The sequence below is a fragment of the Gadus morhua genome, chromosome 8, assembly GCF_902167405.1.
Source record: "Gadus morhua chromosome 8, gadMor3.0, whole genome shotgun sequence".
In the NCBI taxonomy this organism is placed as follows: Eukaryota; Metazoa; Chordata; class Actinopteri; order Gadiformes; family Gadidae; genus Gadus; species Gadus morhua.
In genome coordinates this window covers 17,137,206-17,160,778 of record NC_044055.1, presented here as the reverse complement: position 1 = coordinate 17,160,778, position 23,573 = coordinate 17,137,206, and the positions used below count along the sequence as shown (strand labels likewise).

Below are 23,573 nucleotides of genomic sequence, written 5' to 3'. Positions count from 1 at the left end.
CATCATGATGAGATTCAGTCCACTTATATTGTAGCTGTAGTATTGTAAGATATTATCCTATCTTCTGAAACAGAATTATGACTATACTTATTTTATTATGTGAACAAGATGACAAGGAATTTGTCTTGGTTATGATGCATACATTCAACAAGACATTCTACAAACATTGTACGATAATGTGCTAGCTAGTGCACAACAGAGACAGGAAAATATCTTCAAGGTGCAGCAAGTACAAGAAAGGGAAATATATTGCTGCAAACAGCTTCTGTTCCTTGCGTTCTACCTGTGGGACAGTCTCATAGGGTGGTTTGTTGTGGTCTCAGTAGGACCGGGCCTAACTGTTCCCCTTTCACCCCAGGTCAGACACAGAGCCACGAGGAAGGTGTACGCCATGAAGCTGCTGAGCAAGTTTGAGATGATTAAGAGGTCTGACTCTGCCTTCTTCTGGGAGGAGAGGGACATCATGGCCTTCGCCAACTTCGCCTGGGTGGTGCAGGTGAGTGACGGCGCACAGCATTCCCAGAATGCATTGCGTCTACTCGGATGTACAAGCAGGACGAGGGATGTTCCTTTATAACCAGGGGCTAGAATTTTAGGTTGTGCTGAATGGTCCTGACACTCGCACGAGCATGTGACTCCAGAAAGGGAAACGTCTCCAAGAATCATCGTCTCTCATCACTCATCTCATCCTCCACTCGTGTTTAATTTAGCTCACATTTTGGTTTGACATTCAAATATCCATCCACGGGAAATAAATCGTCTTGTTTGTATTTTGACGCAAAACAACCATCCGCCCCTGACATTGAACACCTCACACCCCACAGCCAGCGGTTTTCACACGTTTACATCAGCGTCAGGCTGGTGGTGACCTTGTAGGGTATCATGCCCTTGCTTCCTGTTTACCAATGACAAGCTCCGCCCCCTCCCCCCCCCCCCCCCTCCCCCTGCAGCTGTTCTTCGCCTTCCAGGACGACCGCTACCTCTACATGGTGATGGAGTACATGCCCGGCGGAGACCTGGTCAACTTGATGAGCAACTACGACGTGCCCGAGAAGTGGGCGCGCTTCTACACAGCCGAGGTGGTGCTGGCGCTGGATGGCATCCACGCCATGGGGTTCATCCATAGGTACACACACAGACACGCACACACACGCACGCACGCACACAAATAAACACACACACACACACACACACACACACACACACACACACACACACACACACACACACACACACACACACACACACACACACACACGCGCGCCTTTTTGCTGTGCTGTTCATGGCCGTTTAGGTTTATTACATGTGGAAAAACGTCATGGTGTTCATTCGTGACTGCTAAAAATACTTGTTCCGGCATTCCTTTGGCCACAGCGTCTCCATGCATCGCTCCTAATGGAAAAACTGTTTCTTTCGTCATCGTCTGCGTTTCAATTAAACCCAGCAAGACGGATTCAGGCCTAGAATTCAAGAATGCAGGAAAAAGCAGTCAGACCCATGCAGAACGGATTGTATTTCAATGTGAAACGTGAGCGATAAAGTAGTGCTGGAGAGCGTAAATGGACACCCAAGTCAGCCTAGACTTGTGTGCGCCTTGCAATTTTAGAGTGGGCTTTTTTTCCACTGTTTTCCCCTGAAAATACATGTTGACTTTGTGAATCGCTGCAGCCTGAGCCCTAACGCCACCTCTCTGCCTCTCTGCTTTTGTCTCCCCAGGGACGTTAAGCCCGATAACATGTTGCTAGACAAAGCAGGCCACTTGAAGCTGGCAGACTTTGGAACCTGCATGAAAATGAACAAGGTACCCCAGCGGCCTGTTCTCCAGGGCATGGCAGCACGATGCATGGGTTCAATATAAATAAGAACCGTACTAAGTGTCCAGATTCAAGACACTCCTTGATGTGCTTTCGTAAACTTTTTTAGAAAATATGATATAATTGTATCTATTTGGCTCACTTTTTCTTTAACTTATCTACTATTTAATATTTCTATGTGAAGCACTTTGAATCGGCCTCGTGTATGAAAAGTGCTATATAAATTAAGCGGCCTTGCCTAATAATAATAATAATCATGTTGAAATGGCGGCTTGGTCTCTATCAGGACGGAATGGTACGATGCGACACTGCAGTGGGAACGCCGGACTACATTTCGCCCGAGGTACTGAAATCCCAGGGAGGAGACGGGTATTACGGCCGGGAGTGTGACTGGTGGTCCGTGGGAGTCTTCCTATATGAGATGCTCGTCGGTGAGTGGGCTGTCAAGGCCTTTGTTATTTTCACCGCAACGGCCAGTCAAAGCCTTTTAATCCACAGTCCTTAAGGTTCTGTAACTCACACCTTGTTTCTAGGTGTGCTTGGTCAGATGGCTTATGTGTAATAATTAGTGGATTATAAAATGGAAACAACACAAAAACTCTGTTTTTTTCACACCCTATCCTTGTATTTCAAATTACTATTCTATTATTTTGGATTCCCAATCCACACAGACACCGTTTAAATGTTTCTGGCTCCAAACTGGAACCATACTGTACACCCTTCCCTATTACAACACCTGAAGTGCACCTTTCCTGTTGCTTGGTTTCAGGCGACACGCCGTTCTATGCCGACTCGCTGGTGGGCACGTACAGCAAGATCATGAACCACAAGAACGCCCTGTCCTTCCCCGACGACAGCGACATCACCAAGGACGCCAAGAACCTCATCTGTGCTTTCCTCACTGACAGGTCAGCGATAGCGCCGTAGTAGCGAGGTCACCAAGGCGGGGGTTAGGTGGCCTAATCTCCGGAGCCCTCGGGGCCCGTCCCCTGGCGTTGCTCCGAGCGTCGGGCAGCTCGTAGAGACTGGTGGATGGCGCAGAACAACAACATAGAAGAATGTCCTTGCATGTCGAACAGCTCCCAATTCAGATAGTGGGAGCTCTTTGTTTACCTATATAGCATGTGCATTGTTTACAATGTAACTTGTTTGTGTCAAGAACATTCTTATCTGTTCTCCGAGCCTATGTATGTATCGTATGCCTGTATATTTGTGAGCGTGTGTGTATGTTCCATGAACACGGGAAGTGTCTCATCAATCCGTGTGCGTCTCGCTCCACAGAGAGGTGCGCCTGGGCCGGAACGGCGTGGACGAGATCAAGAGGCATCCCTTCTTCAAGAACGACCAGTGGACGTGGGACAACGTCCGAGAGAGTGAGGCCACGTCGGCTGGCGTTTTTTTTAAAACATTTAAAATGTTTTTTTGGGGGGTTTTCAGTTTTTCCCCAGATGGATCTCCCTCCATTTGTTATTGTTTCCTCACACCCTTCCCCAAGCGGCCCAACATTGTTTGTTTTTCCATGTCGCCCACTATGGACAGTGGCAGGAAATTCTTGCAGAGGCAGGGGTGGGGTGGGGTGGGGGGGGAAGAGCCATTCATTCTGTATCCTTTTACAAGACTTAAGCGCCGGTGCTGGCAGGAGCGGTGACAGCACGCCTGCTGCAGCTGGGGGGCCAAGGGAAGGGGAAGCGGCCCTGTGGCGAATGTTAACGCAGAGGGAGGGGGGGCGGGGTGGGGTCCTGACACCCGACGTGAGGGGGGATTAGAATTTAAAGAGGGTTTTAAATCCAGTGGCTGTACACGGCTCTTTTGAGTGGGTTTATATTAAATACTGCCCCGGGCTTTAGTCAGCACTTTGCTGCAGGCCAACAAAAGCCCCCCCCCGGCCCACCCCCACCCCTCGTCCTGCTTTAAAAATATCTTATTTTAAATAAGTCTGTGATCCAGAGAACTTTGAGTAACCCTTCAGTGGATTACGCCGCAGCCGAGGCAAAGCGAAGGGCTTTGGGAAATACAGTCTCTCAGAAGCTCCACGTCTCTCATGGGGCTAATCCCGCCTCTACCAATCTAGCTGTGAACGATAAGACGAGAAAATAATGTCCCCAGTGGGGGATGAAGACCAGGGGGAAAATGGAGGAAATTAGACGCTTTTATTCAAAGTGTCTTGCAGACATTCACACACCGACTGCGGAGTCAACCATGCAAGGCGCCACCCAGCTCGTCAGGAGCAGTTAGGGTGAGGTGTCTGGCTCAGGGACAGCCCAACCCTCAGCTAGGAGGAGCCGGGCATCGCACTAGCAACCTTCTGTTTACAGATGAACCTGCTCTACCTTCTGAGCTAAGCCGACCCCTCCGTGCACGGTGTCGTGCAAATTGGGTGCAGGGAAGATGGTTTGATTAGTCTCTCCTATTTGTAGGTAAAAATTAATTGAAGTAAACTCCCATACTCGGTAGCTTACCATGCAGCACCATTATCTGTTGTGCTTGGAGAACTCTCTGCGTACAAAGAAAAACATTTTAGCCAAAGGCGCCAAATGCCAGCCGCATATGTCAACTTGAAGCCACTGTTGAAGCCACTGATTCCCTGGAGAGCACATTTGCAAAATGTAAATGTCCTGTATTCATGTAAATGTTCTTCCTGCATTCTTACAAGGTGTTGTGTGTGGAAGCTGTGTCTATAATCCCCTCCGCTACATAGTAACTCTATGCTAGCTGCTGGCCAACTTGTTCCTCTAGACTGGGGGAAAATACCTGGAAATGGGCAGAGAAACAATTGTTTTTGCGACGCTTGAGTGGTGTGTGTGTTCAGCCGCTCAACTGTAGTCTGTATGACGCAGGGGACCGGAGGAATAGGTTCCTGCCTTGTTGGTAAAAAGGGAAACTGATGATAATAATTAACATAAAAAAAAAAAGAATAATAACTCTAGATGACCCGTGTTCCTGTTTGAACCTGCCCACATCAAAGTGTAGTGGAAGGCCTCAATGCGTTTCCTCTGCTTGTGCTCGTCTCTGCAGCGGCGGCGCCCGTGGTGCCTGAGCTCAGCAGCGACATCGACACCAGCAACTTCGACGACATCGAGGAGAACCGCGGGGAGGAGGAGACCTTCCCCACACCAAAGGCCTTTGTGGGCAACCAGCTCCCCTTCGTGGGCTTCACCTACTACAGTACTCACCAGTACGTTCATCCAATGCATTCCCAACCTGTCGTGCGTTCAGGATCTGCCTTCCCGTCTCTGACGCCAATCAAACGCTGCACAGCACGCCAGAAGAAGGGAAAATACCAATGTTTTTATTACATTTGGAGGAGGCATTTTGTATTCAACAAATCTGGATAAGCGTTATAGTCTAAAATGCTACTATATTTGGAATGTTATTCCATCTTGTGCATGTCATTTTTGTATTTTGGCCTTTTTCTTTTACGGATGAATCGAAGACCACAATTAGTTTTTTGGCTCTGTGTGGTTGCGGTGTCATGAAAATAATATTGGGAACGAAAAACGCATAACTGTGATCTTAGTATTTAGCACATCCATGTTTAGCTTGGTAAACAAAGTGTCCTGACCTCAAACCTCTCTGGACCTTCTCTGCCCAGACTTCAACGCACCACCAAGACCAGCGACAAGCGTAGCAGTGCCACGAAGGAGGACAAGAGCCATGTGAGTGTTGTAATGTTTAGAGACAGGGAACAGGCGATTGAATGGGTTGAGGTCCCCCTAATCCTATAAGTTGGAGATATACAGTGATTTGGGTTTTACGTGAGTAAGCTTTGCTCGTAGCGTGCGTGTCCATTAAACACTAACATTACGTTGAGCTTGTGTGTACACAAGAGAGTGAAGGACATTGAATGACAGTGGGATGTAGTCTGTGCAATATACAGCTTTGCATTATGAGAATATAATTTAGTCTACACCCCCAACACCTGGCTGACTGGCTGACTGCCTGCTGTCTTTCTGTCTGTGTCCAGCTGGAGAATCTGCAGAAGAGGATCTACCAGCTGGAGGAACAGCTGCACGGCGAGATGCAGCTCAAAGATGAGATGGAGCAGAAGTGCAGGTACAGGAGACACACGCGTGCACGCACGCAAACGAGCTGGGCTAAAAAGAACCAAATGATGTCCAACAATATCTTATAACCTTCGGTCATTCACATTCAAACTCACACCAAGTTTAAGGTGACTTTTATTGGATGGTTAGATGGAAATTAAAACCGAATATATGTTATATTTTTTCAGGATGTCCAACAACAAACTGGACAAGATGATGAAAGAACTGGATGAGGAGGTAAGATAACAGAATCCGCTCTGCGGTTTACGGAGGGGCTGCGTGTCGTACTCAAAGTGGCCAAATGAAAGAACGTCGCTGGAAATCCCATGCAGTCATGCAGACGGGACAATAGATCCTTTTCATAGTAACACAAACACAGCTGTAGCTCTTAACATTAATTATCGGTTTGTACAATTTTGGTTAGATTAGTCAGTGTATTTTGACTGTCATCTATATAGACATCAACCACCCGAGTGCTGCGACGCAGACAAAACCGACCCTATGTTAAGATTACAGGAACCGGAACCTACTTTACCCTGCTCGTGACGATCTGTGAAGAAGGTTAATTGAATAAGTGGCGTTTGAATGTCTTCTTCCCCCTCCCCCTCCCCCCCACCTCCCTCTCTCGTGGGCGACCTGGTGGCCCTGCAGGGTAACCGGAGGAAGAGCCTGGAGGCGGGCCTGTCGGCGCTGGAGAAGGACAAGATGATGATGCAGCACCGCTCCTCGGACTACCAGAGGAAGGCCGACCAGGAGGGGGAGAAGAGGCGCAACCTGGAGAACGAGGGTAGGCGGCCCCCTGGGGAGGCGTGGGGCTTCATCTGTGTGGCACTCTGTGGGGAACCTCTGAGTTCAGAGGGAGCCGTTCACTCAGTTCAGCTGTTTTTTTTCCGCTCTTGGATTCATTTGTATTGTTTTGTAAAAAAAACAACAACGACCTGAATGAAAACATCCATAAAACAAACAAAATCATAGAAATCACTAACTGCTAAAGCAGATTTTTGGAAGAATCTGTATAATAATGACGGCAATAGATGAGAGACTTAGAGATGGGATGAAAATGTTTTGTTATGATTCACTATCTTACAGTACCCCACTTCCTCCCAGTTTCTGACCTAAAAAGCCTTGTCCTCATTCGTAGAGCTCTGGCGCTTGTCTTCGTTCAGGGTCCTCCACCTTACAACCCGTGTTAGGGTTATCTTGTCTGGGGAGGAGGAGGGGGGGGGGGGGCAGGCGGAGAGAACTCTCCCACATTGTGATATGGACTGCATGTCCGGTTCTAAAACCTCGGCGGCAATGTTTTGTTCAGTTATTTTTAAGTATTACTACCTCTCCTGACCCCTCCATCCCAATTACCCAATAAACGGTATCTGCTGTGTGCCAAATGATTTAATCTTACCGCTATGGGCCAGTGTAATGGAGTGTGGTCGCGCTGCCCCTTTAAAAACACACATGCCCACACTAGGAATACCTGCCACTGGCATCCATCAGAGGACAGCACTAAGTGGATCCGATTGACATTAAGCCGTTGGACTCTTAAGACCCAGCGGTGTGTCACGCGTGCGGGCATTCACACGCACACGCACGTGCACTCGCACCCCAACACTAGTTCTATGTTTGTAGATGACTCATGTGAACCCGGGGGTCGGGTGGGTGAGTTTGTTTGGCAGTGGCTAGGAGTAGCCTCCGTATCTAATCCCTTGTTCCCCGTTGGATCCCTTCCAGTTTCCACTCTGAAGGAGCACCTCGAGAACATGAGGAAGATTAGCCAGAACTCGCAGGCCTCCAACGACAAGATAGTCCAGCTGCAGAACCAGGTATGCTGCACAGACTGGCCACGCGCACACACGAATGAGCTTGCATTAACACGACAGCGCGCACACGCACACACACACACACACACACACACACACACACACACACACACACACACACACACACACACACACACACACACACACACACACACACACACACACACACACACACACTTACAAGGCCAAAACAATGTGTATCCTGCAAAGGGAAACGCCTCTTTGTTAATACTATTAATCATCAGTCATTTGTCAACTAGTAATTTTTTCAATGGACACATCATGTGTATAGCAATTGCGTTTAAGAGTGTTTATGCTAAAAGAGTTTTTCTTGATTTTTTCCCATAGCCACAAAGTATAAACAAAAGTGACCCCTAAGTGACCAACCACCATCCAACCCTAACACCCCCCCCCCCCCCCTATCCTTCCCTGACTGGCAGCTAGAGGAGGCCAACGACCTGCTGCGGGCCGAGTCGGACACGGCGGCGCGGCTGAGGAAGAACCACACGGAGGTGGCCAAGTCCATGACCCAGCTGGAGGGGCTGAACCGCGAGCTGCAGGAGAAGAGCCGCGCGGCGGACGGCGAGAAGGCCCAGCTGGAGAAGGAGCTGCTGCTGCTGCAGAGCACGCTGGAGGCTGCCATGAGGAGCTCCAGCGAGGGCTCGGAGGAGATCCGCGAGCTGCAAGGTACGGCCCAGGGGAGGCGGCCGTGCCGGCATGGGATATCATGGCGGATAGTGGGATTACATCCAAGACTACGTTTCATCAATTAGTCATAACGAAAGGATCCGCCACCAAAAGCTCTATTGGCAAATATGTCGGGAGTGGGGTGATATATAAAGGTGATAGGAAATGATCCCTAATATAATGCATGTCTAAATGAATTGGTAGGGACATCGCGGTGGCTGACTGGGTTGAGCGAGTACCATTTAAGGCAAAGTGCTCGTCGCAGCGACCCGGGTTCGATTCCTGCAGTGGTCCTTTACTGCATGTCCTCCCCTCAATCTCCCACACCTTCCTGTCTTTCTCACTCTCTCATAAAGCACAACAATGCAAAAATAAATCTACTTGCAAACCGTTTCATGTGTGACTCTGGATCAAGATATGGCTGAGAAAGCGGTATAGTGTTATCCCTTTGGACAATAGTTTAAAGCAGCACAGTGGTTTCCTGTGATAGTGTGGGAGTGAATGAAAGACAGTTAGGATATAGTAGTGGCACTGACCCAAGGAACACATTTAAAAAGAGTGCCGCGCTGTTACTCACCCGCACCACATGTGGTCCAGTGAACCTCTCACTCAGTTCAGCCCTCCAGGCGGCCATCGGAGAGCCATGAGGAATCCCACTGCCGACGGGACCACCAGCCTACGTGTTCTGTGCCGGTTCTGCTCTGATCAGAGGTTGGCTCGTAGGCCACCGACAACACCATCATCGGCTTTTTATTACCCTGTCAGCTAGCGGTGCTTTATGGCCCAGCCAGCCATTTGAGTTCCCCTGTGGCGATTGGGTGGCTTCAAGGCCATGCTACGCTGTAACGTTGGTTAGCATGGCTCCTAAAATTAGACGGATCCCATGTGTTTGGAATAAAGCTTGAGCTGTGTATCGGTGTCCCAGTTGTTTTGCGTTTGGAACTTGCTTGCATTAGACATTTCTATCTGCATATACATATGTTGTGTTAATGTTTTCCGTGTGTTTGCTTTCTGGTCATCAGTGAGGATGGCGGGGCTGCACGAGGACAACAACAACCTGAAGCTCGGCCTGTCCAAGGTGGAAGCTGAACGAAAGCAGGTCCAGGAGAGGAGCAACAACCTGGAGAAGGTTAGCCGCTCTCCACATCGCTTCCACCACATAGTCGCCAGAAAGGCCGCCAACGCCTGTTAGGAGAGCCATTATGGGACGTGATGGTGCAAAGAATAATCGTCCTACTATGTGTTTGAATGTTAACATAGTTGCAGTGATTTGTCACTAGAAGCCAAAGTATCACTGCAATGTACGCTGTGCAAATGTATAGCACGGAAAAGGTATTTGATATGTACAGCGCTTAATCCCAGTTCAAATCTCAAAGTGGCTTAAAGGCGCCAAGTGGTCCCGACATAACAGGTTTCTCTTGAGGTCTATATTGATCCCGAGTGCCGCCACCACCTCACCACATCCCCTCTCCCTCTGCAGGAGAAGAACAACCAGGAGATCGACCTGGCCTACCGGCTGAAGACGCTGGAGCAGCGGCTGGAGCAGGAGCAGACGGAGCACCGGGTGACGCGGGCGCAGCTCAACGACAAGTACGAGTCCATCGAGGAGGCCAAGTCCGCCACCATGCACGGTACGAGCACCCTCCCTTCTACCCTATCCCTCCGCCGTGCCACAGCACGCCCTGTCTGGCGCGGTATCTAGATCTAGCATTCTATCTAGAGCTAGCATTCTATCTAGATCTAGCCTTCTATCTAGATCTAGCCTTCTATCTAGATCTAGCATTCTATCTAGATCTAGCATTATATTGCTCGGTTTCTGTGTGTGTGCGCCTGTGTTCATCCCTCTCTACCTTTTGTGGGGTTCCCTCTTGTGTTGATTTAGATTCAAAGGGCTTTAATAGCTAGGAAAGCATGACTTTACTGAGGTGAAATAAGATTCAAACTAATGGTAAACAAAGTAATGGCCAAAAATCAAAACAAATAATTTCATCAAATGTAATCATATTAATCTAGTTTCGTATACTCCTTTCTTACCTTGCTCTCCCCTCGTAGTTGTTGTCTTTTATTTCCTTTCGTAAAACCTTTTCCCCAACCGGTTATTTTGTTGTTCTGCCTTCTTCACCTTTTGGCCTTCCTGACCGTTTGACACGAAGAGAGACTGCACACACACCCGCATACACACACACACACACAGATGTGCGTGTCTCCCCCGGGGCGGTTGGAGCGAGGAGGAATGTCAGGGAGTGATCTCCACGTGGCGTGTCAGGACGCTGCCTGACTGCGTATTTAAGAGCTGGACTCGTATCCAACCTTCATTTGTCTTGCAAGAATAACCGTCCGGATTACGCAACACGTTAGGTTTTATTCACGTGTTGCCTTGACTTGCCCGCCATCCCTTCTGCTGTGCTTCGATGGTACTGCTCTCAGGCCCCGCCCTGATACCATCAGTGGCTCCACACTAATGTACATCAACATCTCCCCCCACCCCAAAGAGTCCATTCTTACAGCCTCATCTATTGAATCGTTTTCCTCATTCATTTATAAAAGTGATAGCCAGAGTTAACATTTTTGTTTCAACCTACACGTTTGTTTCTGGGCTTTGAGCCCGTATTGACAGGCCAATGAGAAGGTAGCGGACAGCGGGTTGAATCCCAAAGGGAACGACGTGTAGCACGTCTGCCACAGGTCTGAATCGTAGCCTGGGACCGCTAGCGACTGCGTACGACCTCCTACATGGGCGGTGCCCCGTGTCGCCCGGCTTTAACACCGCCTTCCCCCCTCTCCACCCTCACAGCGGTGCAGCAGAAGGTGTCGGAGGAGAGCGTGGCCCGGATGCGGGCGGAGAGCAAGGCGGTGGAGGTGGTGAAGCGCTGCTCCACCCTGGAGCTGGACCTCAAGCAGTCGCTGCAGAAGATGGAGCAGCTGATGAAGCAGAAGGAGCGGCTGGAGGACGAGGTGAGGAGGACCGAGGGAGACCGCAGAGTCTGGGAAGGCCCGGGCCTTAGACCGTGTTGGACGTGGGAGCCTGGTCACGTGACGCTGTACTGATGCGATGCGTGGCGTTCTAATCCTAAAACTGAAAATAATTGCACGTCCAAACCATTGCAGTGTTGTGATTGCAAGATTGCTCAGTTAGTATCGCATCCCTTTTTAGTCCCTCTAATGTTAAAGTGACGCACTCCGATGACTAGGAGATCACGTGATGTGATGGCAGTCCGTTTCCCATTCATAAAAACAATCAAAGTCAGTGTTACCGTCTGGGTGAGGGGGTTGCTCCCTCGCGGTGCGACGTGTTTCTCTCCGACCCCTCCGCTCACTCCCTCTCCCCTCTCTGTCCCTCTCCACCGCCCCCGCCGCCCCCAGGTCAAGGCCCTGCAGGTGCAGCTGGACACGGAGTCCAGCAAGCGGGTGACGGCGCAGAGCGAGCTGAAGGGCCGCGGCCAGGAGACGGACCGGCTGCGGGGGCTGGAGAAGCAGCTCAAGCAGGAGATCAACGCCTCGCTGGAGAGCAAGCGCTCACTGGAGTTCCAGCTGGCGCAGATGACCAAGTGAGCCCCACGCCACAGCAGTCAATCACCCTCTACAATCCCATTCCAATGGCATTCCTTCATATTTGTAATATTCAAATTATATTATAATTTATTGCTCAAATTGAGCCTAGTATTAATATTTACTGTGTACCTGATACACTGTACACACAGGCTTATGCATTGGCAATGACACTATCAGCGTGGGGTAAATGAACGTTCTGTCCACTAGAGGGCATTCCACAAATGCCTTCTTTTTAATCAATAAAAAGTAAATAATAATATTAGGCCCGAAATGAAACAACATTAACACTGCCTCTCAAAGCCTCTATATAATTAGCTGCGTCGTCCGTGGTGATGGAGGGCACCGCCTCACGACTCTTGCTGTAAGGTCCTTTAACATTAACAACACCTGGCCACTCTTCATTGACACTGTTGTATTATTTATCAACATATTGGATGTATCGTGTTTTCTCAAATCTCAGAATGGAATTTGACTTACCAGATGTGTCTCCTTCTTCGGGTTCTGGAAGATCTTCTTAAAAGAAAGAAATCCCAAAACAAGATTGGCACTTATAGACAAGAAAGTAGTCCAGGTCCCACATGTGCAGGGCTGCCGTTGTTGTGGAAGTAATCGACTAGATCGCAAAGAGGCAAGGACAGCAGACCATTAACACAAAGAGCTTTATTCTAAGTGCACCGTAAAAACTGGACATCAACGTTAGTCACTCATCTATATATCATTTCATCAGCGCTTCGGACCACACTCGCTTTATAGGTCAATCGTTCTGGGTTTCTGCCAGGCGCATCTCTTATTATAGTCAGCTTATTTACAAGTATGAATGTCAGCCCCATACTTGGTGCTGACAGCCTGAACTCATTGAGGGTCACATGTCACCCTGACCTGTTCCTCATGGGCTTGGCACCGTCTACTGTGTACGCTACGGACAGCTTGGATCACATTTAGCTCCAAGCACCTGTTTCACTTGGCCCTCTCCACTGTTGTCCCCCGGCGCCCTGACAACTTCAGCACATCATGCTTTTTTCCATAATATCGGTGTGTGTGTGTGTGTGTGGGTGTGGGTGTGTATCAGTAGATGTGTAACCCATCCAAACCACAATTATTCCCCCATTCAGAATTTGTTAGTTCTATCTATATGGCATATCATCATATTTGAACTACTGCGAAACCTGATGATCTGCGATTAATGCCAGTAAAGACACAACTCTTAAGGAGAAATTACCTTGCGGCCACCAAGCATTCCACAAACTTAAGCAGCCGCACGCTCCTTATACATTGATCCCCATCCTCGTCGCCATTATGGTGTGGAAATAAATGACTAGTTTGCGAAAAGGAGAGGACAGTGGAGCATTACCTTGAAGAGCTTTTATTCTCAGTAGACCCTAAAAACTGTCTGTCGTTGTCGTTGACTCATCTATTTATCTCGTTCATCAGGGCCTTCATCCGACCCTACCCCTGTGAACACGCTTGCTTATTGGTCATTTGTTCTGGGTTTCTCCCCGACATCTCTCTTAATATAGTCTGCTTGTTGACGAGTTTAAATTTCAACCCCATATCTTATACTGAGGGCGCACTCACACTAGGCAAAGTTGTCCTCTACAGTACTCAAGTACGTTTGCTCCCCCCCCCCCCTCGACGTTGCTATCACTGAACCGCTTGCCGTCATGTTTATTGTTTAATGGGGAGGAAGGGTCGCATGGACTGTGCGTCATCGAGCTCAGGTTGCGTATCCGTGCATGTGCGCGTGTCGCCTCATTAGCATCTGTACCGTGGCCTGAGCACACCTCTCCGAAGTGTACTCAGGCCAAGGAATTGAACTGTACTTGAGCACGGATGGTGTGCTCACACTAGCCAAACGATCTAGACTTTAGGGGGCAAATGTACTTGAGGACGGTACAGATGGTCTAGTGTGAGTGCGCCCTGACAGCTTAAACACATTCAGGGGTTTTTCCTTCGTTATATATGTATGTGTGTGTTTATCTGTGTGACTGCGGGTGTGTGTCTGTATGCATGTAACACAGCAAACCCATTATACTGTCCCATCGATCTTCCAGTATAAACAATCTAAATTGACAAAAAAATATGCAGCAGTATTCTAATTGACAAAATTTAAGGGGGGGAGCTTCTCGAGGCTTTTTAACCCTTCCCCTTTTTTTCTGGATCAATACTAGCTAGCTGCGATCACTGCAATAACCATGGCAATCTTGACGGCTGTCATAATGTACAGAACTGTACTGCTTGCTACGTCTGGGCTGCTAATCACCCCCCCACCACCACAGTTCAAAGCTAGCTGTCATTCATTAATGCTCTTGGGAAGTCGAGGAGTAAATGACCCCACAATTGCCCTCTTTGCTCCAATAAGAGCTATTATTCCAGCTTAGAACGCGGCCGAGCCAAAAGCTGCAGCTCTGCCAACAATGTTTACACCGCAGGATTAGGGTTTACCCCGTCGGAGTGCCTCCTCCCAGCGCTAAGCTGTGTGTGTGTGTGTGTGTGTGTGTGTGTGTGTGTGTGTGTGTGTGTGTGTGTGTGTGTGTGTGTGTGTGTGTGTGTGTGTGTGTGTGTGTGTGTGTGTGTGTGTGTGTGTGTGTGTGTGTGTGTTCCACTGGTGTCATTTTAATAGCCCTCTATTTAGGTGACTCAGCAGGCCTGCCTTATTAACACTTTCGTATTATTAGTGGTAGCATTTTAGGCCGTGTCATAAATGCATCTGGGGTTTCCTGTGGCCGGACGTGGGGATTGAACAGCTTTATTTTCCTGTCTCCAACAGGCAGTACAGGGGCAACGAGGGCCAGATGAGGGAGCTTCAGGACCAACTGGAAGCCGAACAGTATTTCTCTGTAAGTATATCCTTAACTCAACCTCGTGCGGTGATGCATCATGTGTGTGCGTGTGTGGTTGTGTGTGCGCACAAAGCTCACTTCTGTCTCTGCCCTCCCCTCAGACGCTCTACAAAACTCAGGTGAAGGAGCTGAAGGAGGAGATCGAGGACAGGAACCGTCAAGTGCAGGATGCGCAGAAGAAGGTGCAGGACCTGCACAACGAAAGGTACGCAGACGGGGCTACCCAGCATGCCAATCAGCGGTTTTTATCCTCATTCTTATATTATTTCTTATTTGAAACTATTACTCAAAGACTTTCAGAAGATATTTCCCGTTCAGAATAAGCTGTGGTCCTCCCCGGACCAGAATCTGCAATGTAAATTGGAAACATGTTAAAATGTGTGTTCAAGCCGCCGTGATCCTTTGGTCGTCCAACAGGGACTCCCTGTCGGCTCAGCTGGATCTAACGGTCACCAAGGCGGAGTCTGAGCAGCTGGCCCGGGCGCTGCAGGAGGAGCAGTACTTTGAGCTGATTCAGGAGAACAAGAAGGCCCTGGCCAGACACAAGCAGGAGGTCGGAGAGAGGGAGTCCACTATCTCAAAGGTTAAAAGCACAGGCTATTTTTCAAAAAGCATCTGCTCTTCTTCCTTGGGTCACGTTTCTGGGTAAATTGAACCAGCTTTGATTGACCGGTTGCCGGTGATCTCTGTTCCTAGCTGGAGGAATCCAACGCAACCCTGACCAAAGACGTGGAGACTCTCAGCAGGGAGAAGGGCGAGCTGGACGAGAAGCTCTCCTCTAAGGATGAAGGTCAGCCTACCCCGCGGGCCGCCACTAGCCCCCTTCCAGTGCTTTGTTTCAATCCCTTCGTCTTTCTCATTCATCTCTCCTTTGTGACTTGCAGAGTTTGTGGCTCTGAAAGAGGAGAACATAAACACAGTCAAGAGCTTTGAGAAGACCCTTAGCACAGAGCGCACACTCAAGACTCAGGTAACCTAACTTTATAATCACAATTATTATTTTCTTCTCCATCAGTCACTGAATTCTATCCAGTGGTAGAGCTAATCTTTGGTAAATCGTTAAAATCAGTGATCGTGTGTGTGTGTGTGTGTGTGTGTGTGTGTGTGTGTGTGTGTGTGTGTGTGTGTGTGTGTGTGTGTGTGTGTGTGTGTGTGTGTGTGTGTGTGTGTGTGTGTGCGCGCGTCTCCAATCTGCCCAGGCGGTAAATAAGCTGGCGGAGATCCTGAACCGAAAGGACATGAAGCTGGACCACAAGAAAAAGGGCAGCACGGCCGACCTGCGCAAGAAGGAGAAGGAGAACCGCAAGCTGCAGCTGGACCTCAACCAGGAGAAGGAGAAGTTCAACCACATGGCCATCAAGAACCAGAAGGAGCTCAGCGAGATGCAGGCGGTGAGGGGACTGAGGGGCGCACTGTTGTTGTAACCACGGCAACGTTAGCCGGTGATCATGACAGTTCGTAGTTCATTGTTATGCACAGGAAAAAGTCTCATGTTTTGTTGGATTAAGATGAGAATTGCAGTTGGATTTATCTTTGGAGCGTTTAGTTTCATTGCTACTTTTCTTCGAATGAAGACGTACTCGTAATAATCAAACACCGAGCAACCTCGGTCGAAAACAAATCAGTGTTCTTTTTTATAATGAACTTGAACTTTCGTTGATATAGATACTAAAAATACTCCCAAGTCTTATCCTTGAAAATCCTCTATTCACGTCGCCAACCTTCATCGCACATCATCGCCACTCCTTGCTCGGCCTTCACCGATGGTTATTGACGCCCCCCCCGACCCCCACAGCAACTGGTGGAGGAGTCTGCGTACCGCAACGAGCTGCAGATGCAGCTGGACAGCAAGGAGAGCGACATCGAGCAGCTGCGCGAGAAGCTCAACGACCTCCAGCTGCGCGTGGACAGCTCCAGCGTCACCAGCCTGCTGGCGGACGAGACGGACGGAAACCTCGCAGGTAGGTCCCGCCGTCGCTGTCACTCGCGCGCAGGGCCGTCTGATGAACGAGTGGTGTGCCGACTATAAGTAGAGAGGATGGGGGCCATCTTTTAATGTGGCGTTCGGCCCCATTGGACTGGAGAGGCTGCGAGCCTCATCAGATGGAGGAGGGAGGATTAGCAGTCAGCCACGCGAGGCCGGGCTTCACGGTGGTTGTAGAATAGCTAGCGGGCGTTGTAAGCCACGCCGCTAAGCAGATTTATTTTATTGCTTTTAGAAGTTAGTTACTATAACGGTTACTAAACCACCTAGAAAGATTAGACAAAATAAATGCACGTCAACATTTATTGAATACAAATCATTCTTTGGCCAGGGAATATAGTTCCTAAAGATGGAAAAATGGTCGCTAACCAACATAGGATAGCATACTTGGAGATTTGCAGTGTTGTTTATATATTTTGCATTGGCTTCCAGCCAAACTAGTCAAGGACCTAAATGATCTGTTTCATCATGCATATTTCCTTTACAAGCCAATGGTTGATACATATTCGTTGTCTCCTAGGCTGATCAATTGGTAGGATGGAGGTATTATCCATATAAGAATGATTTAAAACTCATGCAAAAATGATTTTTAAATCCCAAACGTGTTGATCTATTACGGGTGTTTATATATCCAGCGTTATAAAACTTTATACATCACTTTCCTCTCAGAGATAGCTTTGATAATTATTATGTTAATAATTTAATGAATAATAAAGTATTTTCTTCTTCTCATCATAATATTAAATACATGAAGGAATCCTGTGTCTACCATGGGTGTGAGGCTGTGTACTTTCCTGTGTGGTCTAAACCCTTGTCTTCCTCTCTTCGTTCTTCTCTCATCCAGTGGCTTGTCCTTCTCCTCTTATCTTTGTAACTTCCATTTCTTTCCCTCTGTGAGTAACTTTGAAGGAACTCCTTCTCCGTGCCTGGTCTGTGTTTCGCAAGTCGTGTGCTTTTGTCCGTTTATTTATTTATCGTATGGTCTTAATATTATATCTTTGTTTTTCTGCTTGAGGTTGTTGGAGGAGGTGGGGGTGGTTAATTTGCGGGAACATTCTGGCATTTTCTAAAAAAGCGTGCGGGTTTGGCGAGCGTTAAAATAAAATGCATTGACAAGTTTTCCTTGCCTAACCGTGAAATGTCTGCTAACGCTGTCGGCTGACATTTTGTAAGGACGGAAGAGTGCGGTGGCATTACATGAAAGCATAACACTTAACTCTGGAGTCTTTTACACGTAGCTCATAGCATCTTTCTAAACATAATCAGACTGAGGCTAATCCCCTCCCCACTGCCAAACCCTTTTATTGGTTTATTTAATAGTTGTGTCTGTTGTCTAGCTATATATGTCAAGTTTAAGCTGCATGTTCACTTGAAATACTATCTTTTAAGTCTCACATCACAAAGGTCACATTATCACAACACCTTTTTAGATTACCGTTCGCCTTGTAATAGTTTGTTTTGCCACGGGCATGCTCTATAATTCAAATTGGTATCACTTTAACATAATGAACAAATGGCCTTTTGAACCAATCCTACCTTCAGCGAGGTAAGTGAGTTAGTTGGCCAATAATTTATTGTAACAAAGTAAACCCACATTCACCAACATGGAATCGAATCATGCTCCATAACATCCTTCAAATGAATACTTTTCCCAGGTTTCTCCTGCTAGTTCCCAGTTATATTAAGGTGAAGCTGCTGCAGGGTGTATTTTGACCGTTGATCTTTGGTTGCTGACCTTTGTCTGTCGACTTCTTTGTACCCCCCCCCCCTCCCCAGTTGAGCTCTGATTGAAGCACTGCATGGCCCTTGTCCTTTGCCCTCCTCAGCACAGTCGTTGACGCTGACGTGCATTAGTAACTTGTTCCCCTCCCCCTCTCTCCTTCCTTATTTTAAACAGAGTCCCGTCTGGAAGGCTGGCTGTCCATTCCAAACCGTACCAACATCAAGCGCTACGGATGGAAGAAACAGGTGCCGTCTCTTTGTCCTTTTTTATGATTTGGATTAATATTGGTATTTTTAAAGGGGACATATTATGCCACCAGGTGTGAGTGTGATTAGCCTTACAAGCCATTTCTGCCCCATACGACATCATTAGTGGGCGTGTCCACCTAGATCTGTGCTGGATATTTCAGTCTACCAGCCTACCCAGTGGACTGAAGTAAACGTTGCTCATCTATCCAGCACAGATCTAGGTGGACACGCCCACTAGTGATGTCATATGGGACAGATGGGACAGTCACAGCTGTTGGCATAATATGTCCCCTTTAATGTTTATAATTTTTTATCTTTTAAAAAAGTTTACCAGTGACCACGTCTCTTACTGATGTTCTCACACTTTTGCCCCAATGTCATCGTCGCTTCGCTCTTTGTTGTGGTTCAACGTCTGCAGTATGTGGTGGTGAGCAGCAAGAAGATCCTGTTCTACAACGACGAGCAGGATAAAGAGCAGTCCAACCCCTGCATGGTGCTGGATATTGAGTGAGTACTTTCTTGTGTTCACTTCTTCTGTTGCATCACACCCGAAGTGGCAAACTTCCCGCCAAAGGGGTTAGGAATCCTACCCTGAAGGGATGGGTGTGTAATACTCACTAGCGTTTCACATCGTGAAGCAATAGATGACCCCATAGAGATGACATTCACCTGCCGTTAATGTCATTATTGTTATTCTGCTCCCCAAGTACCTGACGGAAACAAACTGAGACATGGTTACCAACAATACCCAGAGGAGCGGTTGTCACTCCTCAATGACAGCTTCACTCCGTCTGGGTCTGTGTGTAGAACATTCTGTTCATCTAGAGAACTCATCCGCCTGTCTGTCCGTCTGCCTATTGCAGCAAACTGTTCCATGTGAGGCCGGTCACCCAGGGAGACGTGTACCGAGCCGAGACGGAGGAGATTCCACGGATATTCCAGGTAGGTGGAGCCTTCCTGTTCCGTCTGGATGCACATGCATACGTACATCCACGCTGTTCACTCCTCACTTGGATTGGATGCATCTTGGTTTGCTCAGGAAGAGGAATTTAATCCAAAGGGACTTTTTGATACAAACGAAAAGGGGCAGTAATCTTGCTCAAGAATACCTAGCTGTGAACCTGCGGCTTCACCACCAAGAACGTTTTTTTTTGCTTGGGAGTCAGACTCTCCAACCTCAAACTCATCATTCGGGTTTCAAACTGTCCTAACCAAACACCCGCTCCCGCCTAAGCGTCGGCGTACCCACCCGACCCCGGTTCACCGGTCCGCTCTGCTCTCCCCCAGATCCTGTATGCCAATGAGGGCGAGTGCCGGAAGGAGGCGGAGATGGAGAGCGTACCCCAGGGGGACAAGGCCAACTGCCTGCCCCACAAGGGCCACGAGTTCATCCCCACCCTCTACCACTTCCCCTCCAACTGCGAGGCGTGCCCCAAGCCGCTGTGGCACGTCTTCAAGCCGCCGCAGGCTCTGGAGTGCCGCCGCTGCCACGTCAAGTGCCACAAGGACCACCTGGACAAGAAGGAGGACGTCATCGCCCCTTGCAAAGGTGAACCGTCTGCTCACTATGAATGAAAACATTGTGGTGGTTGAATCAAATGCCTTGCCCGGGGATGATTTCGCTTCAAGTACTCTCCTGTCTGTATTTCGTTCTGTTTTGGTGCAGGATGTAGAGGGCTGACTTTTGTTTGTGTTTCATACTTAAAGGTGACATATCATACCACCAGGTTTGAGTGAGATTAGCCGTTACAAGGCGTTTAGAAAATCAGCTTCTTCTGACATCACAAGTCGGCGTGTCCACCTAGATGTATGACTGATAGATGAGCAACGTTTGCTACAGTCCAATGGGTAGGCTGGTAGACTGATCTATCCAGCACCCATCTAGGTGGACACGCCCACATGCTGTGATTTTAATCACAATACAAACGTGCATGTATTATTTCTTCATCTGCGGCCCTCTCCACCTTCTCTCTCCAGTAAACTACGACGTGACGTCTGCGCGGGACATGCTCCTGCTGGCACTGACCCAGGACGAGCAGAAGAAGTGGATCGGCCACCTGGGCAAGAAGATCCCCAAGACCCCGCCCTCCACCTTCTCCAGGTCCTCCCCCCGCACCATCTCCACCCGCTCCGTAGCAAACCAGTCCTTCCGCAGGAACCCCAAAAGCATCACAGGGAAGCCAAGGTAAAAACACGTAACGGTTGTGTGCTTCTCACACCCAGGCCATTTGCAAACCGTTACTCCAGCCTCATACATTTTGATTTCCAGGTATCGGCCTTCTGTTCTTCCTATTGTGTTTTATGATCTGTAGCCAGCGCCTCTCCCTAGGGTGATGTTGGAGTGGTGCATTCTGGGAAGTTGTCTTAGGTGTGCTGCCCTCACCAGGGCCTTGTTTGTGAGTGCCCTCCGGTGGAGGGGGATGTGGTCTCGTCAGTCCCATGACCTGCTGTTTGTCTCCTGTCTTGTTGTAGCAGAGCGCAGTCCAGCCTTCAAGCCGCAGACACAACCTCCAGCACTTGTTGACAGCCACTCCTCCAGACCAATAATAGCCCCATAAACAAAAAGAACGTCTAGTGTCCTCGGCTCTCCGCCTGTGTTTTGGTTTTGTTTAGCCTGACTATTTATTAACGGGTGTTTCTGATGGAAGACGGTCCTCATGGGTTGGTTGGCTGGTTGGTTGGTTGGCCTCTGGAATGTTCTTTCCCATCGTCACCGGGGGTCTCTGGTTCGTGTGATCGGCACTAATGTGTTCAGAAACGATCTGCCAGCCTCAGTGCAACGGAGTTGGAGATCACCTCGCCCACACTGACATTTTGTTCTGCGTCTTCTCTATTCCGTGTAATGCTATGGGAGAGGAAACGTCTTGTGTAATGACTAACCTGTTAGTACTTAGGCCGGGTACTAACCAACAGAGAAATGTCTTGCATTCCTCTTATTCGACACCTTTCTCTTCTCTTTTTCCCTCCAGCTAACCATCTGAAGCATTGGATTCTCTTTGGACTCTTACATGTTTCACCTCCTCCCTTCTTCCCTCCCCTAAAAAAAAAAAAAATCTTCATATACAAAAAAAAAATTGGAGCCTCTTCCTTTTCACAAATGACTGCAAAATGGCCAGCTCTGGGAACACTGTGGGAGACTTTTCAGACAACAAGGGATCAGGGACGTGGTGTGGCTGGTTATCTCCTCAGCTTTCCTCCGCCAGACCGAAGACCGATTCCCCCACCACCTCCTCCTACTCCGTCCCGCTCCACCCTCCCACCTCACTGGACGGCACACTTTGCTTGCATCTCTACATATCTTCCAGAAGAGGGCGCACTCCACCTTAACCAAACGATGGACCCGGACTCGGGGGACGGAGTGAGGGGTGGAGGGAGAGAGAGAGGGGGCGGGTGGAAGAGACTCACTCTGACTACCATGGGTACATGTTCCATATCATTCTGAGCGTTGTAGCGGCATAAGACTGGCTGAAGGGGGTTTTGCTGGGACCGTCACCTGCATGCATGTATGTGATCGACGAGGTACTGTTGCACGGGCTTGGTTTAAACTGCGTCTTGAGGGAGGTTTCAAATTATATTTTATTTTAGATATGGAAAGGAAATTAAAAAATATCCCATCCCAGAGAAAACCAGATGGTCCTTGTTAATAGCAAACGTACATGCGTTTCAGTTTAAAGACCTTTATGCCTTTATCTTTTGGAGTCTGGTGGCCTTGTTGCCTGTATTCGTATTACTCTGCAAGTCTGTTTATCAGGGTAGGGAGTATTGGGAAATAAGTATTAGATGGTTTGAGTATTGAGTGAGCAAGCATTCAAGATCATCATTTAAATCTATGCATTATTTTTATGAGTATAATTATTTTTATTGCTCCAAGCCATAAAGAAATTCCATTGTAATGGCATATAGGAGACCTAAAACATAATTTTGTTGTGTGTTCATTGGGTACATTGTTTCAGTTTTTTTTGTATTTTTTTTGTAATGTATTGCCTTACATTGAGTCATGATAAATGGTTGAAAAGGAAAACATTAAGTTAACAAATGTAAAACTGCACTGTTTGAATTGTAAATTATTTGTAGAAGACTAAACAGGTGTAGCATTCGGCCCACCTAGTGCCTTAACGTTTGGATGACGATTTTACTGCCATATCTGTTGTGTTTTTCTCCAAACAAGACAAATCTTAACTCTTCCGTTGCTTATTTTTTAAAGTAAAGAAAACCGTTTCTCATTTGTGGATTTTTCAAAACCTTTCATGTTTTAGTTTTTTTTTTTCCTTCTTTGAACTTCATTAAGCCTGAGTCCGTGTGTCAGGATAAGATTATGGGCTCCAATATCACATGACAAGTTTCGGGACGGTGTACCTTAACGATGCTAAGACCTGTGTCATTGACTATCCTTGTTAACGATTACAAGTTCAGCTAATATGGTAAAGTCCCGTTAATGCAAACCCCATACAGTGTGTAAATATATTCAGAGAATCCTAAGGATTATGGATTACCTCCGTGATAATAAAGTTTTTTTTTGTTTTTGTTTTTTTTCCTAAAATTTTGTTCAGTTCAAAAAGCACTGGAACTATGATCTACTCTTATTTTGTCTTGGATAATTTGCATGTTTAATTGCATTGGAGGCCGCACTGATGGATATGTGTCAATAAACATATCTTTATCATTTATTGTATTTTATTGTTTTTGCTATTAAGAGAAAAGGCAGGTGTGAAACTGGGAATCCCAATTATGATCAATGTTGCACTTAGTGCACACAGTGTTGCAATCTGCAAGGTAGACCTAATCACCACTTTGGTTAAATGCAACCAGTCACTAAATGTGTTATGAACTTTTCATAATTCTAAGGGGGCAAAGCTACAGATGAACAT

General features: G+C 47.8%; 1 protein-coding gene across 2 annotated transcripts in view; it reads left to right on the top strand.

Annotated features, from left to right (window-relative positions):
* Window positions 1-23,370, top strand: part of rock1 (Rho-associated, coiled-coil containing protein kinase 1) — a 35,606-nt gene extending 12,236 nt beyond the window's left edge. The window contains exons 4-33 of one of the 2 annotated variants that reach the window (XM_030362720.1): window positions 359-496; window positions 951-1,126; window positions 1,717-1,801; window positions 2,101-2,245; window positions 2,584-2,722; window positions 3,096-3,187; window positions 4,830-4,989; window positions 5,407-5,470; window positions 5,779-5,867; window positions 6,046-6,094; window positions 6,509-6,644; window positions 7,583-7,674; window positions 8,112-8,358; window positions 9,381-9,487; window positions 9,839-9,989; window positions 11,153-11,313; window positions 11,722-11,906; window positions 14,678-14,747; window positions 14,852-14,955; window positions 15,168-15,333; window positions 15,447-15,540; window positions 15,635-15,720; window positions 15,950-16,141; window positions 16,546-16,711; window positions 18,632-18,702; window positions 19,124-19,212; window positions 19,569-19,647; window positions 19,993-20,254; window positions 20,683-20,890; window positions 21,675-23,370. In XM_030362720.1, coding sequence (XP_030218580.1) covers window positions 359-496; window positions 951-1,126; window positions 1,717-1,801; window positions 2,101-2,245; window positions 2,584-2,722; window positions 3,096-3,187; window positions 4,830-4,989; window positions 5,407-5,470; window positions 5,779-5,867; window positions 6,046-6,094; window positions 6,509-6,644; window positions 7,583-7,674; window positions 8,112-8,358; window positions 9,381-9,487; window positions 9,839-9,989; window positions 11,153-11,313; window positions 11,722-11,906; window positions 14,678-14,747; window positions 14,852-14,955; window positions 15,168-15,333; window positions 15,447-15,540; window positions 15,635-15,720; window positions 15,950-16,141; window positions 16,546-16,711; window positions 18,632-18,702; window positions 19,124-19,212; window positions 19,569-19,647; window positions 19,993-20,254; window positions 20,683-20,890; window positions 21,675-21,678 — 3,807 coding nt within the window. In that variant the 3' untranslated portion in view covers window positions 21,679-23,370. Of the gene's footprint in view, window positions 1-358; window positions 497-950; window positions 1,127-1,716; window positions 1,802-2,100; window positions 2,246-2,583; window positions 2,723-3,095; window positions 3,188-4,829; window positions 4,990-5,406; window positions 5,471-5,778; window positions 5,868-6,045; window positions 6,095-6,508; window positions 6,645-7,582; window positions 7,675-8,111; window positions 8,359-9,380; window positions 9,488-9,838; window positions 9,990-11,152; window positions 11,314-11,721; window positions 11,907-14,677; window positions 14,748-14,851; window positions 14,956-15,167; window positions 15,334-15,446; window positions 15,541-15,634; window positions 15,721-15,949; window positions 16,142-16,545; window positions 16,712-18,631; window positions 18,703-19,123; window positions 19,213-19,568; window positions 19,648-19,992; window positions 20,255-20,682; window positions 20,891-21,177 lie in introns of both variants that reach the window. The other variant, XM_030362719.1, reaches the window with a different exon arrangement.
* The last annotated feature ends 203 nt before the right edge of the window (window positions 23,371-23,573 follow it).